The following is a 16,051-nucleotide window of genomic DNA, read 5'->3' on the forward strand; positions in this document are numbered from 1 at the left end:
TTATATGTATCTAAAACTTTAAAAAGAAAATACAAATACTATACAATACAAATACACTTTCAGTCGGGTTCAAGAGTTCTTTACAAGGAATGCATTTCTATTTGCAATCATTTACTTTTATTTGATGAAGCGTGTTTGAGGTTGAGTTTTAATTGGCTGATTATACATTTCATATATGCTTCACAATGGGTTCATTCACAGCTGTGTGGCTATCCTTTCTAACCAAGAATATATATATACAACCATACATAGGCACAGCAGGGGTGCACAGCTGGATAACAGGGACAGAGTACCATGTGTCTCACCAGTTGGTTTTGCTTCTTCCTCTAACCTGCCACTTGGTAGCAACAGCGCCTCCAACAGGCGAGTCAAAGAGCTTCATTTATCACTCAAATAGCTCCGCAGCACACATGTTTCCAGTCGTTTCAGTCTCTGGAAAGATTATCTCTTTGTCATGGACCCATGTTGGAAAGAAATGTTTTCACTTGAACATGTAATCCTTTGGGTAGTCTTGTTTCTTTGTCTTCAGCCCCTTAAAAAAACCTCATGAAGACGTTGGTGAATATCGGTGCCAACAAAAGATATTCTACATAATTCAGCGGGCTGTAACACAATAACACAGTTATTCATGGTGATTTTGTGATTCTTTGTTTTGGTGTGAAGTCCTAGGGAGAATGAACTGCACTACAACACAACGCGTGTGTGTTATCAGGAAACACTTGTGATAACAGTTGGCATTCAGACTTACTTTAATGCCTTTATGCTGCACTCACTGCCTCAGTGCCAAAGTCTCGTCTGTTGCTGAGATGGGTCTCGTGCTGGTGTCGTCATCGAGGGGACTGTGTGGCCACGGCCTTATCGAACACTCTTATACCTCTCTTTTGTTTTTGTCTGTGTTGTACAACTTAACTCTGCTCCACATTGTCTAATTATTTGCTTCAGTTACCAATTTGGTATCAGACGTTCCGAAGATTTCTTCCGGAGTTGTAGCAGCCTACAATCAACATTGCTCAGCTGATATGAAACCACATGATATCATAATCTGTAAGTGACATATCTTATAAAATGTTGTAATTGTCTTACTTAAGCTAATATAAACATGTATCAATCTTTATTGGATAATTATAGCTATTGAATGAATGTTGATTAACACTGAACTCAAGCAACCTGCAGTTAAGTCACTGCTGCAGCCTGATTTGTCCACAGCTGTTCTGCTAATTGAATCCAACTAATTTAATTTAATTCAAAATTGTATCACAACATACAGCAAAAAGCCCATGTTTAATAATTGCATATTTCACTTGCTTTTATCCATCCATCCATTCATCGTCTACCGCTTATCCGGGATCGGGTCGCGGGAGCAGCAGCTCCAGTAAGGAACCCCGATCTTCCCTTCTCCGGGCCACATCCTCCAGCTCCGACTAGGGGGATCCTGAGGCGTTCCCAGGCCAGTGAGGAGATATAATCTCTCCACCGAGTCCTGGGTCTTCCCCGGGGTCTCCTCCCGGCTGGACGTGCCTGGAACACCTCCCTAGGGAGGCGCCCAGGTGGCATCCTTACTAGATGCCCGAACCACCTCAACTGGCTCCTTTCAACGTAAAGGAGCAGCGGCTCTACTCCGAGTCTCTCACGGATGGCTGAGCTTCTCACCCTATCTCTAAGGGAGACGCCAGCCACCCGTCTGAGAAAACACATTTCAGCCGCTTGTACCCGTGATCTCGTTCTTGATAATTACAAATCACTAACTATGATATGTGTTGCACACTTTACTCTTGATTATCAAAGTACATTGACTGGGTTCTTAGGTTGAAGCTCAAATGGCCATTGCTCCTGTGAGATGCTTGGAAATACAATTATTACCAAATAAAATATATTATATAAAAAATATATTATGTTATTCTCCAGTTTACAATGCTTCAATTATCTGGACATATTTGGCTTTCCTTCAAATAGAATGGAAACATATGGAAAAAGTCACCCAGGCTGTCATGGTATGTCAGATATATTTATTCAGAATGGGTCTAAGTGGAAATACAAGAGTTAATATTTCACAATAGATTCACAAAGCATACCACAAAGCCCTTGTATCCAAATGTAAGCTGGATATTGTGAATCTGCATGAGTGAAGAATGTAAACTTAGCCAGAGCCAAGAGAGTTTGTGTGAGACACAATGTAGTAAAGAAGGAAGCGTTTAATGCTAATCCCTTTCGGACGCAGGTTTGTGGGGGCTTTTACCAGACGCACAGTATCTACCATGCAGACTCTTTATGCGTCCAGGTTGTGATATAAAGCGTGGAAAGTTGGGGGTGTTGTGGCATCATGTGCACAGTTTATTGCTTATCGTCAGGGGCGGCGAGCGTCTCAAGTGTGGGCTCCATGCCCCAGATCTCCCGAGCATACTGGGCAATGGTGCGATCACTGGAGAACTTGCCACATCCGGCAATGTTGTAGATCACCTTCTTGGTCCATTCCTTGGGGTTCTGATGTGAAGATGAAAATGATTGATGAAGTAATCAATCCGAGTAATAAGATCAGTAATTAAAAGGATTAGTAGCTCTGAGTAGTAACCCTTCCATTAGTGGTTATACTCATAATAAACTCATTCATTTCCTACTCTCAGTGCATGGAGGACCTTTATGAACCATTTGGCTTATATGGCTTTTTAATTTGCGTACCTTGTAAAGAGCATTGACTTTCTCCTGGCATTTCATGTAGTCTTCATAGTCAGCAAAGACCTTAAATCTGTGCAGAAAAACAACATATGTGGAGTGTGAATGTGTATGATGTGTGTGTGTGCATGTGTGTATTCTTGCAGGCATGCAAAAGGCTGTGAGTTGTTTTGTCTTTTCCTTTTATGCGCCAGCATGCAAGTTTATACACGTTCTTATTTGTATGTGTGTACGCATGTGTGCACCTCAGGCTAGTAATGTTAGATGTGTCTTTACCTGTCATGATGCATCAGCATGTTGACAATTTCTTTAAACAGGTCATGCTGCTTTGGGCTAAAGAAGCCTCCAGCAATCTGGTCAATAGCCTGTTTCAACTCAGGCAGGCGGTTGTAGTACTCTTCAGCGTGGTATCTAAGCAGGACCGGAAATAAAGTAACCCAGCCCATTAATTACGGCACAGTAGTCAGTGCATCGATGTATCACCAGGTTCCCCAAGGCCACACCTTTTAGTGTGGAATATCCCAGGTTGGGCGGAAAAAAACACTTGTGTGGTGAAAGTGATCATTACCAAACTCTGTCTGAGAGAGTGAAAAGCTGCTGGATTGTGAAAGTGCATAGAGCTCACTGCATTGATAGCAAAATGTCTTGACAGTTTGACTATCTTGGCAGTGTTTCACCAAATAGATCTGATAAGTGTGTTCAAAGGAATACAGTAAAAAGAGAAACATTAACGTTGTTCCTGCTTCTGCTCCCATCGATGTCCCCCTATGGGATTATGGCATGGTCAAATTATTTTTGACTTTGTAGAAAACCTTTGTATAAAAAATTTGGAGACTTATACCTGTGGTGAAGAAGTATATATGACATGGTGAATTCATTTTATTAACTACAGAACACAATATGTAGAAAATGTAAATGTAGTGTTCTGACAGATCGAGATTCATTTCTTACCCTTTCTTCTCAAGTGCATCGACGTCATCCACCCTCATGCCGAAGATGAAAAAGTTTTCCTCGCCGGCCTCCTCGGCCATCTCAACGTTGGCTCCGTCCATGGTACCGATGGTTAGAGCACCGTTCAACATGAACTTCATGTTGCCGGTGCCAGAGGCCTCAGTGCCAGCTGTGGAGATCTGCTCTGACAGGTCAGAGGCGGGGATGACTGAAAGATGACAGAAGAGGGTTGATGACTCTAAAAAGCACTTGGCTTTTGTCTTTTAAGATAAAAACAATCCTGACCTTTGCAGAGGAGAGAATGAACCGGACGATGAGCATAAGAACAGATAGAAAGAGAGAGGGGAAAAAAGCCTGGGAATTACCTCTTTCTGCCAGTGTGACTTTGTAGTTCTCCAAAAAGATGACTTTGAGACGGTCTCCGACCACAGGATCATTGTTGACCACCTCACCAATAGCTGTGATCAGACGAATAATCATCTTGGCGGTGTGGTATCCGGGAGCAGCCTGCACGAAAGAGCATTAGATGAATTTAGTTGTGAATTTAGGTTGTTTTTATTGCCCAGTTGCATGCCGTTAAATTACAGACCTTTCCTCCAATCATGACAGTTCTTGGGGTCCACTGCTTGTTAGGCTCTTTCTTGATGCCTGGCGGAGACAAGAAAAGATTACACGACTGTGTGTTTGGCGAAAACGTGTGGGGCAGGACATTTTAAATGCACTTACGGTTATAGTAGGTGATGATGTGCAGACAGTTGAGCAGCTGTCTCTTGTATTCATGGATTCTCTTGACTTGAACGTCGAACATGGAGTTGGGGTTGATCTTCACCTTGTAGTGCTCCTCCAAGTGCACAGCAAACTTCAACTTGTTTTCCTACTTTATGGAAACATTTCATCACAAGTTCAACTTGTGTGGCTATGTGCGTTTGCTGTGTCAAGAAACACATTCAGAATTCTTGAAAACAATTAAAGATGCAATAGAAGGCTGAGATCACTGCAGGTTGGCTCTGCTGTCTAGTACGTACAGTATAATATGGAATAATGTAATGCAATGATTGCTTTGTACTATTGCCAGCTGTAAAAACCATCCATTCCCAAGTATCTCTAAACTGACACTGTAACTGCAAAGTTGAGATAAAATAATACTTCACCTGCTTCACTTTGGCGACATCGCGGATGAACGCCTCATCATTCACATAATCACGAAGACCCTGAAGCTGGTCGAGGTCACGGATGAAGTCCTCACCAATTCTCTGTTAACAAAAATTGAGAGCGGAAACAAAAGTAAATAAAAAGGTATTTACAATAATATGTGTTTGAAGTGTGCTAGTTAAAACCCAGCTGACCTCGGCGATGACCTCAGCCAGCCCTGGGTTGCACATGACCAGCCAGCGGCGAGGAGTGATGCCGTTGGTCTTGTTTTGGAACTTATTTGGCTCCATTTCATAGAAGTCCTTGAAACTGCAGGCAGAGCGAAGAATCACATATATCAAAACATGCTGGTGATGCGGCAGCCCATGAAATCATAGAGCCTGGGGATTTACGAAACAGAAACTACAACATGCACATACTGTATTTTTGTGATTTAGGCCTACCACTAGAATATTAAAGGCAAATGAGTGTTTATTTTAGGGACATACACAGTAGCTTTCAGGATGTCAGAGTGAATCCGGGCCACTCCATTGACAGCATGGGATCCCACAATGCACAAATGGGCCATGTTGATCCTCTTCTCTCCGACTTCCTCAATGAGGGACATGCGGCGCATACGATCATGATCACCAGGAAACTTAGCAGCGACTCTCTGCAAAGATTAAAAAGAACATAACAAAGATTATATTCTATTTTGCTTTCTGAATTGTCATACATATTAAAGTAGGTTAAAACGGCTACTCTAAAATAATGTCAAATGAACAGCAACAGGGCAATTTCCATCAGTATGTAAGTAGGTAAATGACATTCTGGGCACTGTTGAGTTACAGCTCATAAAACCTGCCCATCACTTAATGCCAGAAATATTTCTCTTACCATTCAGCAGGAACGTGGGCTAATTCTGACAGATGTTGCAATTAAAAACATTTGTTCTTTGCTGTAAAGCACGCTAATCTTTGGAGTCATTCCTTGCATTTTAATAGTTGCTTCTGTCTTTCCACTGTGACAAGAATACTATGCAAGATATCCATGCATAATCAGAAGAAACAGAGTTTTAAATATTGTTTTCTTTCAGCTTTTCTAGTCTCATCCAAATTCACTGATTGCACTAAGCTCTGACATCATCCCCCTTCCATAACGTGTTCAACCAGGCAAGTGAAAGTACAGAAAGCTATTCTATCGCTATAAAACAGTGTGTGCTTCCTCTGTTGCCATAAATACACCTCGTATGCTTTGCATTATGGGAAAGATAACATGTTGCAATGTGTAGTAGTAACCTCCAGGTGGCGACGGTTGATCTCATAGACGATTTCCAGGTGACGAGGCAGCAGATAAGCGAACAGGTCGACTGGCCAGCGCTCCAGAGCTTCAGGAAGGACGGTGTGATTGGTGTAGGCACAGGTGCGCACACAGATGTCCCAGGCCTGAACAACAGTAAGAGCGAATACATAAATATTTTACTGTGCAAGACATTATGATGATGGTGGAAAATAATTTATTAATTACACTAAAATGGTGATATGCCGATCAAAACCACTGCAGCAAAAAGCAAAAATAAAATGCCATGGTTTTAGGAACTGAAATAAGTTCAGAATTTGAAAAATAAAGTTATTAAACTATGGAAAGTTCAGTTCTGCTGTTATGCCAGTGTTGTTCTTCCTCACCTTCTCCCATTGAAGTTTCTCCTCATCAACCAGAACCCTCATCAGCTCAGGAATAGCCATGGCTGGGTGAGTGTCATTCAGCTGGATGGCAACCTGAATACGCAGAATATTATAAAATGTCAATACAGAATTAGAATATGACATACAAGTGCTCTGTAGATACTGTTCATTTCAACTATTCTCATAAGATACAATGAAACCCACATACAACCTGTTCAATACAGAAGCAATTTAATAAAAGTGCAGAGAAATCCTTTCATTTTTGACAGAAACTATTTTGTTGAATTGGTTTTTGCTTTACCTTGTCAGGCAGTTTGTTGAAGTCTGTGCGAGAAATCTCCCTGGAGCCAAACTTAGAGACCTTGAAACGACGGATAATGTCTTGCAGGGTGGCAGACACCACAAAGTATTCTTGCTTCAGACGGAGCTCCTTCCCTTCAAAGAACTGAGGATAAAGAAACATATTTAGCTGTTTCTGTTCTGCAGGAAATCATTTATATATTCTTTTTATTAAACATAACATTTTGCAATAGTGACTGGTATTCACGCAGGGACAACTAAAATCTTTCATTCAATCATTTTAATAAAATAATTACCCAAATCTAATGTAAAAGAAAAGTGGTCACAGTAGTATCTCAATATCAAACATATGTAGTATAATAATCATGCAATTATAATACTTTTAGCATAACATTAAACACCCATCTATAATATAACATTGAATGCTAATGCAGTTAATGCAAGTGTATTAGAACATAATGTGTATTCTGTAAATCTAAAGTTTCCTCCAACAATTATTTGAGATATTTATGGAAAATATATTCAGTATTGAGGGATTGACACAGACCAGCCTGAAAAAAATCAAAAAGGTAGGCTATTAGTTTTTCGTTCTTTTTTGAAAACCAATGTGTTTAATTTCACATTTGTTAAGCCACAAACAAGTAGAAGTGTTATCAATTGTGACTTTTAAAAACCTGGCTGTGGCAATGAGAAGGCCTGATTACCTGTTGGCTCGCTGCAATTCCATTGGCTGTTTGCCAAGTAGCCTACTGTTGTCGTCATTTGCTCGTAGTTGGCAGAAGTTTAGTATTTGTTGTAAAGAAGACAGCAACGGTTGTCACCATAAACAATGTGGATTATCTTCTACAGAATAAAATTGCAAGCCTGCTTCTTGAAGAACATTTTAGATTAAACACCTGGTTGCCCACCAGCTGCGGAATATTGTTATAAACCAAACCTCTGGTAAAAATACTTAGATTTAACGTGGATTGGTTCTCCAGGACAAAGTGGCTAGCTGCTAGCTTGTCAGAGAAGACGCTTTGTATGCTTCCCTTTTGTCTTATTATTCGGCGGCGATGGTAGGCTACTGGGCAGGATCTTAAGCATCTTTCTGAGAGGATTACCAAATATGGATCAAGCAGGACAACGCTGTGCAGTTAGGCTTTCACGGCAGAGCAAACATCTACCCAAACCGAGAGCTCATACAAACAGAGAATTGAGCAGTATAACAGCACATTGAACAGAAAAGGTATGTTCTCAGCCACCTGGTATCACCTGTGGGAAATGTAAACTAGTGCATTATGTCAAATTGTGTAATTTTTTGGTTTTGCATCTGTGCAAATATTTTTAATGATCTGATTATATTTGCCTTCTTGGGGCGAGAAATACAGCTAATCAGCATAATGAGATGCAACAAGGAGTTTGGTTACTTATCATGATTTTTAATGGACTATTTGGTTATTTAAAATAACTCAGCTTTCAATTTATTATGAAATTGATCCATACATTAATTATTATATTATATTATATTATTATAATTAATTATGAGTGAAATTAAAAATTTAGATTTATTCTGATGAACCAAACAGTTAATCAATTAATTATTTATATAGTGTTGATAGTCACACACAATATGATAGCCAACAGCAGTGACACTGTCTTAACTGAATTCGAACAAAGCTGGAATATTAGGTCCACCACAGTTTCGGCTCTTACTTGCACAGACATAAATTACCAGAGCTGACAAAATTTATAGCTTGATCTAGATGGTTATTTCCCAAATCCTCCTTCTTTAGCCTTCAGATAGTCAGCTCATGGTGGGCAGTTCTTATGTCAGCTATAAAAGACAGCGCAGTGGCTCTAACTGAAGACAAAAGATACCAGTTAGGGTCCAAATTATGGAAATCCATCTGAGTTAAGATGAGCCCTAAAGTTATACAGCAGCCATACTGTCCGCAGCTCCTATTCAACATTTCAAATGACTTTGTATTTCCTAATCCACGTTTACGTGTGCATGCCCATCCTGTGAGTGCAGTTCTGGTGGATTAAAAGGTAATTTCGTCATATTTTCTTACATTGTCGTTGGGATACAGCACACGGGAAATGTTCTCAGCCAAGTTTCTGTCCAAAACAGCCTGAATGTAGCCACCGACATTGACTGTAAGGGAAAAAATACATTAACTCCTTTCATTCACGCTCATTTGACAGCTGTTGAATGATTGGAAATGTTTGAACTTTGACATACAGTCTTTAAGTTTAAAATCGCAAGGTGCCTTCGCTGACCACAGCCTCATGGTGTTGACAAAGTTGTTTCTATAGCCAGGGATAGGGGTGTCATATGGCAAGGCCAGCACTACCTGCCAATACATCACAGGAAGAGAAATACATAATTATACCATCTCAGGAAACATATATTACTATTCATATTCATGCACTTTTAAATGATATTTTCACCTGAGTGTCAACCCATTTGACACCATCGGGATGGTGTTCGGTCTTGCCATAGAAATGCACTGGACGCATGTACTCAGGGCGGGCCTTCTCCCAGGGGTTGCCAAAGCGCAGCCAATCATCAGCCTCCTCAACCTGCATAATGACATACATTTATCTTAAGGGAAAAAACACTCATTAGTGGCTTTTGAGCTGAGCCAGACATAGGAAATGAGGATGAACACGAGGTCATGATAATGATGAAGGAAACACATCCAGCAGGTGATTTAAGGTGAACGATAGACGGTAGCAGCCATTCTTGCTTGCTGAAAAAAAGAATGTTTTACATCAGTTCTTTTAGTTCTTACCTGCCAGCCATCGACAATTTTTTGATTGAAGATACCGAATTCATAGCGAATACCGTAACCATAGCCAGCCAGACCCAGTGAAGCCATGGAGTCCAGGAAACAGGCTGAAAACAAGAGGCAGCACATGAAAGAAAAAAAAAATCAACATTTGACAAGCTCTTATATAAAATGATGCATTATTTAAGTCAGTCAACAGGGGTAAAAAATCTTTGAGTTGATCAAATATGACGGGTGAAAAGATGCTCACCGGCAAGGCGTCCCAGGCCACCATTTCCCAAACCAGCATCTTCCTCCATGTCCTCCAGCTCCTCCATGTCCAGACCCAACTGCAGAGGACAACAGCACAAAACATTGGCTAATGTAAAACAGTCATTTTGAGATGCTTCTAAATAGTTGGAAAAGGAAATTTGACCAGTTATAAGATGAATGTATTAAGCGTGGTCACCTGGTACATGGCCTCATCACAGGCGTTCTCCAGTGCCAGGTTCACCATGGTGTTTTGAAGGGTGCGGCCCATGTAGAACTCAAGGGAGATGTAGTACACACGCTACAGTTTGGGAAGAAGGGGAGAAACAATCAATAACTAACCGAATGAACTATGGGAGTAACAAAATATGGATAGACTAGGTTATAACAATATTATGTTTTGTGATACTGTATTGATTCTCAAAAACATTTATTGATTTTTAGTTAATAGTTTTCATGGAAAGATTTGTGGCAGACAGTTGATCAGATTTTAATCAGATTTATGCATATGGTGGTGTGTTCGTTTTACTATTAGATTTTCCTTTAATTTGATTTAAAAAATTGCGATATATTGCAGTATATTAAATCATACTCATGTATATACAGCCCTTGAATGAACAGCCAGGAACCGTCTTATAAAGACTATCAGAGATATTTTAGTGTAATTGTATGATTATGCTGATTATGGTTACAGAAAGGTCTTCACAGTAGCATGATGGGAATAAATCTGTGCAATCATAAGCCAAATGTCACAAACACATTGACCCCAGACTGTCAAAGAAACCTAAAGTTTAATTACGTAGCTCCATGGTTGGGAGTGCATAGAAATGTGTCACCTGAGCCTGTGTTTAGCCTTTGCCATTTAGTTGTTTCTTCCCCTCCTCTGACATGGAGGGGGTCGACACAGGCTGAGCAGGAGAAGGGATTGGGAGACAGATTGCTTTGGGTGTTACATAACACCAACATGTTGGCCGGTGCAAAAAATAGCTCCTGTAGAGGTCGCTGTAAAGGTCAGCCTGAGCCTGATACCTCTTTATTGAGGAGTTTTAAGTCTGGAATAAAGTGGTTCAGATAGATGTGACGGAGCCACTTCACAGTGTAGCTATCTCTTGAATTATATATGACTGTATGTTCCAAATCTTATCGGACTTCAATCCCTGTTACATCTCATTATGCTGCTTAGCTGTGTTTCCCCACCCAATAATGCATATTCACAATGTGAAAAATAAATCTTGGTCGTGAGCTTGTATTTCCTCCCTCCTTAAGGTTTCTGTTTAGAACTTTTAAGGGATTCACCTTTGACCTTTCAGTCTACAGCACGACAACAAGGTGATACAGTTAGGAGGTCCGATGGTTTTTGAGCTGTAGGTTGCAGCCCTGATTAAGCAACATGTGATTAAATAGTTTCTGAAAACAAGCTTAATGTAAATGTCTCCCTGCTGACATTAATATGTAAAGGCTTTGCCACTTAAAGGTACAGAACAATAACCCTGCAGTAGTAAGCCGAGGGGTGCAGGGAAACCTTCTTCCCCTGTAAAGAAAAGAAAAATCATCCTCTTTATTCAGTTGCGAGGAACATGTTTTTCTGCTAAGTAAATGCAATTTTCACTCAGCTTCTGTACTCCATCGTGATTGCACTCAGGTTTGTGTGTCATTTGCAAACAATAATGTGGTGTGGTTTGCAATTTTGCTGCTTTTTCTAGGGACGCAAGCTTTCTATTGTTGTTCTTTCTGTAGCTGTTGGTTAATAACACTGCAGCTGTGGAGATATACATACCGTCTCTGATAGACTATTTGACATATGAACTTGGATGCCCTCAGAGGCATGTGCTCATATGACACAGGGCTATATGCTTTATGGTAAGACAGGATAGGAACAGAAGGTCATAGAGGGGTTTAATGTTTCGACACACTATAAGAACGGCAGCATACCAGCGGAGTGCTAAGAAGTCGCAATGAAGTTTAAATGTCATGACCTTACACTGACATCAGGCTGTTGAGCTGCTGAAAGTACAGTTGGAAGAATATAAATACCTTGCTCTTGTGAAAACGTTGTGTGGCCTTTTTGTTTCAAAAGTGTGAAAAGTTATTTCAGGAGATGGACAGTATAAGATTTAGGTTCTGGCACAGAATGCTTCTGAAAAACAATGACCGCTGTACTGGACAGGCAGTGAGTTCCCAATGCAACAGACTTCCATAAATGAAACTCTGATAGAGTACTAAATGTAGTATTGTCATTTTTCTTTATCACCAATACAAGTTTATATTTATAACATTATTGCTATTAAAAGAATAGCCCCATTTCAGAAATCAGTTAACTAATAAATGTGTAAATTCATATGATATATATTGCTGTAGGACTAGCACTTACTTTGGGATCTTTCTCATAATAGTGCTGCTGGGTCCGGATCCATCTGCCAATCAGGTGCTCCCGCACAGTGTGGGCAAGAGCAAAGTAGTAATCCCTTCTGGTAGCCACATTTCTGTCCTTGACCAGCGTAAAGTGGAGATGTCTGTTGAAATCTTGCTTCAATGCTGAAATGTTTTCAGTGCCGGCGAGGCCTCGCACTGAAATCTGTTTCCTTCTATCATGGTCAGACAAGGGTTTAGACATGGTGGCACGAGTTGCAGCAGCTCAGGGCTCTTGACTCTGGCAGAATGTAAACAGTAAGACAGCAGGCACACACCACCAGGCCCAGACACACAGTGAGAGAGGCGCCCACAACACAGGCTCGGGTTCAGCATTTTAAAGGCACAGCTATGAATATTAAGTAGAGGCATGAGCAGATTGTATATATTAGGTGAAGGGTGGGGCATCTATTTGTCACAGAAAGGGGAAGGGGCTTTGCAGCTTTCTCATTTGATTTGAATAGTTTAAAACCAATAATTCACTGCTAATTTTCACTCAACCTCATGAAAGCAGTATGAACAATCTGAATCTTCCTATTCAGAATATTAGTATTCTTTGTTACGCTTGTATTTCACTGTTACATAAAGGGTGGATGTGACATTTACATAGCTGACGACCTAAAATGATTGGAGTGATTCAAATAATCATAAAGTCAGGATATTATCTGTTTCCAGTTATATTTTTCATTATGTAATTACTTCACAGCCCGCATGTGTAAGCATTGTCTGATGTTGTAGAAAGGAAGACGTGCTGGGATAATATCTGGCAGCTACAGTGGCTAACTTGTTTTTCTTCCCCATAGTTGGCAGGGGTGCCTTGGCCAGCAGATGGTAACAATATATTAGATTAAATTTATTTTTTGTTGCACCTAAAAGGCAAAGCACTGTCAGCTAATTCTCATATTGTAGGATGATGATACTATAAGTTTCTTCATTAAAGGGCCGTTATAAGGGACATATTTTCTTTGCGCAATCCACACTGGATCAGGACTCACTTGAGCCTTCGCCTGCTCTGAAACCTGAAAAGCAGTATTGCAATGTTTAACATGTCCATGCTACTGTATCACTGCACAAGTACTGTAAGTAGTTATATACCAGTAATCCAGAGTCTATGTAGATCACATCTGTTCAGAAGCCTGGAGCAATAACAGACAAAAAAGCTGCTGCAGCAGAGCTACCATAACCCGGTCTATTTCCAGTTATCACTTTAGCAAGCCAAACCATCAGGAAGTCTTGACCTTCTATAAATAGTATCTCTGACCCAGTCCCAAAGGCCATGATATTTGAAAGGCATATCTTGTTAATGTCAGCAAGCGCCAGCAGACAACACTAGTATACTATGATTCGGACTTCTGCATAAGGGGGGTGCGGGTCAGTGTTTGCTGAGCGGCTCTGGGATGCAGTAATTCACGCTTATCATTACCTTGTTTGAGGGGGCTTCTGCCTTTTGGACTGAAATTGGTTAAAAGCTGGATGAAAAAGTGACTGCTACTTTATTGTCAAGATGTACTGGATTGCACTGCTCTTTAGATACAAGTTGACAGGAAAAGTACTGGGTGTAACATCATCATGTCTTTCTAACATTTTGCCAGGAACAAAAACAAAATATGCTCCTGTCAAACACCGTGGCAGCTAAATAGGAATCAAATTTCCGATGGTGGTTGAAGTGGATGGCGGCGCTTCATGGTCATTTATACATTATTTGAAGAATTTTTAGAACTTGCACAGTATATAAACGCTGTCTACACCATTTCCTGTTATGTTCCTTTTAATATTCCAGCGTGCCAAATGACCCCCAGAACAGAGGAACCATCACACAACAGATGACAGAGATTGAAGCTGGCATGCCCCCGATTTGTCCATTATGATGAGTAAATTATGTTCTTACATGTCTACTGGCTGTTCTGTCAAATGGTACATCAAGCATTTCAAGACCACACTGAATGAATGCACTGCCTGACGGAAACTGTGAGAGAAAAAACAACCAAGACAACAATATTCTTGATGTGAAGGCAGATTTTCAACAACAAATGGAATTGTTACGACAGTCTACCCACTGAACCACGTCCATGTGCGAGCACAATGTGAGCAGCTTTTTTTTTCATTTTTATTTTTACTTTATTTTCTATCTAAAGTATGTGTCTTTCAGCTAACACTGTTTTTTTGTTTTGTTTTTATCTCCATCATATATAATCAGGAATACGCATGGAAGTCTAATTAATTTAGATTTGAGTCCTTAGAGAATATTAAGTCAATTAACTATGATGTTAATGAATGCTCTGATTTCCCAACAGTAACCACAGTTATTAAGGTGCCTGTGTTGTCAGGCAGACATTTAGAAAAAGGGTGTGGACGGCAACTATCTCGCAGTGGCTGGTACGAGCTTCGTATCGCTGCTGCAAACTGGGATTTATGTGGCAATTTACAGTTTTTCATTTTTTTTTCGTGTCTTTTAAACATGCATTTTGTTTTTCTTTATCACTCTGCTTTTTCTATCACACTTCACAAATAGGTACACGATATGTGTGCAGGCATAGCGGAGTAAATGGGGAAGGAAAAAGAACCTTTGCGTTAATAACTCTTATGTTTGGTGTGAAGTTTCCAAATATTTAATCATTTTCATACCAGGAATCTTTAAGCTGTGATTGGCTTCTGATGTCATTGCTAGTTTGATTTTGGTTATCATAATGTAGCATTTAACTACCTTTTTAAAAACAGATCAAACGTATGTATTGTATAAAATGATCTAGATCTTTTATTTATATATCATGTATGTAACTAAGTATTTTTGGGTACCTTAATGTTCTTTGTTTTTGGCACTAAACAACAAACGTTGGGGATATTTTCTTTTTTTTGTTGCAATATTTTTCAAAATATGAAGCTGACATTACAGCAAAACCTCCCTTCAGACAGTCATAAATGTATCTGAAAGCTGTCACACAGAATAATGTGTTACATTTGCAGGTGCAATCTACGTCTGGCACCTCCACGTCGTAAACATCACGCTGCACTCCACCCTTTTCATAAGCATTCGTGTTTTTCATTGATCCCTTTTTATTTTCTCAGTTTCTCGGTATTATTGTATTTGGCGAGCTGGCGAATTCAGCTCTTTCCAGTTGAAGAATGGAAATAAATTTTTCATCTTCACATCAGGATTCAGCAGTCATGGGATTGGCTTCAGAAAGCGTGAAAAAAATAGAAATGAGACATGTCAGATTGATGTGAAATTCAGTAATAAACAAGTAAAAGTAGGATAATACAGGGCGTGTAATTCAGGGAAATCGTGCCAACACACTTTGAATAGGGTCAGATGGATATTCAGACTGCGTGCCCTTTTTTGTTTTAATGGTTTTTCTCCCGTCTACATTCAACAAACACACGGCTGCTGTCTAAACCTACACAGTACAGCAGCTAAGCAGCAATAATTGCATCTCAAGTTGCTCTGGCTGTCGGTCTCTCTTGCCTCATTCACACATTGACTCCCAGACATCCTCTTTGTAACATGCAGTCTGTTGGGAAAGCTGTTTCTTTTCTTTGCCTGAAGGGAATGAGCATCTTTGTTTACATCTCACCAAAAAATTCTGGACTTAAGGTATTACACCTACTGCTTGGAACACATTCATTTCTGCACATGAGGCTGGAGCAAGCAATTGTTACTAAGCCTCAGTGTTTTCCTTTGTATGATGTATTGTTTTTAATTAAGTTACAGAGTTAAACATATGTCCTACTAAACTGTAAAATCGGAACTTGCTCAAGTTAAATTTCATGCACCGTGCAATCGTTTATCTCCAGTTTCCCTACAATGATTTCTAATAGTGACAGACAAGATCCGTATTATTGTTTTTTTAATTGTGTGCAATCTTATCTTTGAATGTGCTAAAA

At 39.9% G+C, this 16,051-nt stretch overlaps 1 protein-coding gene across 1 annotated transcript; it reads right to left on the minus strand.

Moving 5' to 3' along the window:
• Positions 1-1,989: 1,989 nt before the first annotated feature.
• Positions 1,990-12,374, minus strand: pygma (phosphorylase, glycogen, muscle A). The gene is made up of 20 exons (XM_029448340.1): positions 12,132-12,374; positions 9,960-10,061; positions 9,762-9,840; positions 9,515-9,618; positions 9,171-9,302; positions 8,962-9,073; positions 8,792-8,874; positions 6,739-6,882; positions 6,438-6,530; positions 6,051-6,197; positions 5,262-5,425; positions 4,968-5,082; positions 4,773-4,874; positions 4,348-4,495; positions 4,211-4,269; positions 3,987-4,128; positions 3,622-3,829; positions 2,947-3,081; positions 2,677-2,743; positions 1,990-2,481 (listed from the first exon to the last, which is right to left on the minus strand). The coding sequence occupies exons 1-20, from the start codon at positions 12,372-12,374 to the stop codon at positions 2,332-2,334; spliced, it is 2,529 nt and encodes an 842-aa protein (XP_029304200.1). The 3' UTR covers positions 1,990-2,331.
• Between the last annotated feature and the right edge of the window lie 3,677 nt (positions 12,375-16,051).

The sequence above is a fragment of the Cottoperca gobio genome, chromosome 14 (assembly GCF_900634415.1).
Source record: "Cottoperca gobio chromosome 14, fCotGob3.1, whole genome shotgun sequence".
Lineage (NCBI taxonomy): Eukaryota > Metazoa > Chordata > Actinopteri > Perciformes > Bovichtidae > Cottoperca > Cottoperca gobio.

Bases quoted from the DNA above. Each gene is read 5' to 3' on its own strand.
- pygma (XM_029448340.1), bottom strand. From the start codon at position 12,374: ATGTCTAAACCCTTGTCTGACCATGATAGAAGGAAACAGATTTCAGTG. The intron at 10,062-12,131 runs GTAAGTGCTAGT...CCCAAACTGTAG, and splicing joins ATTATGAGAAAGATCCCAAA to CGTGTGTACTACATCTCCCT. The intron at 4,875-4,967 runs GTCAGCTGGGTT...TTTTGTTAACAG, and splicing joins TGGCTGAGGTCATCGCCGAG to AGAATTGGTGAGGACTTCAT.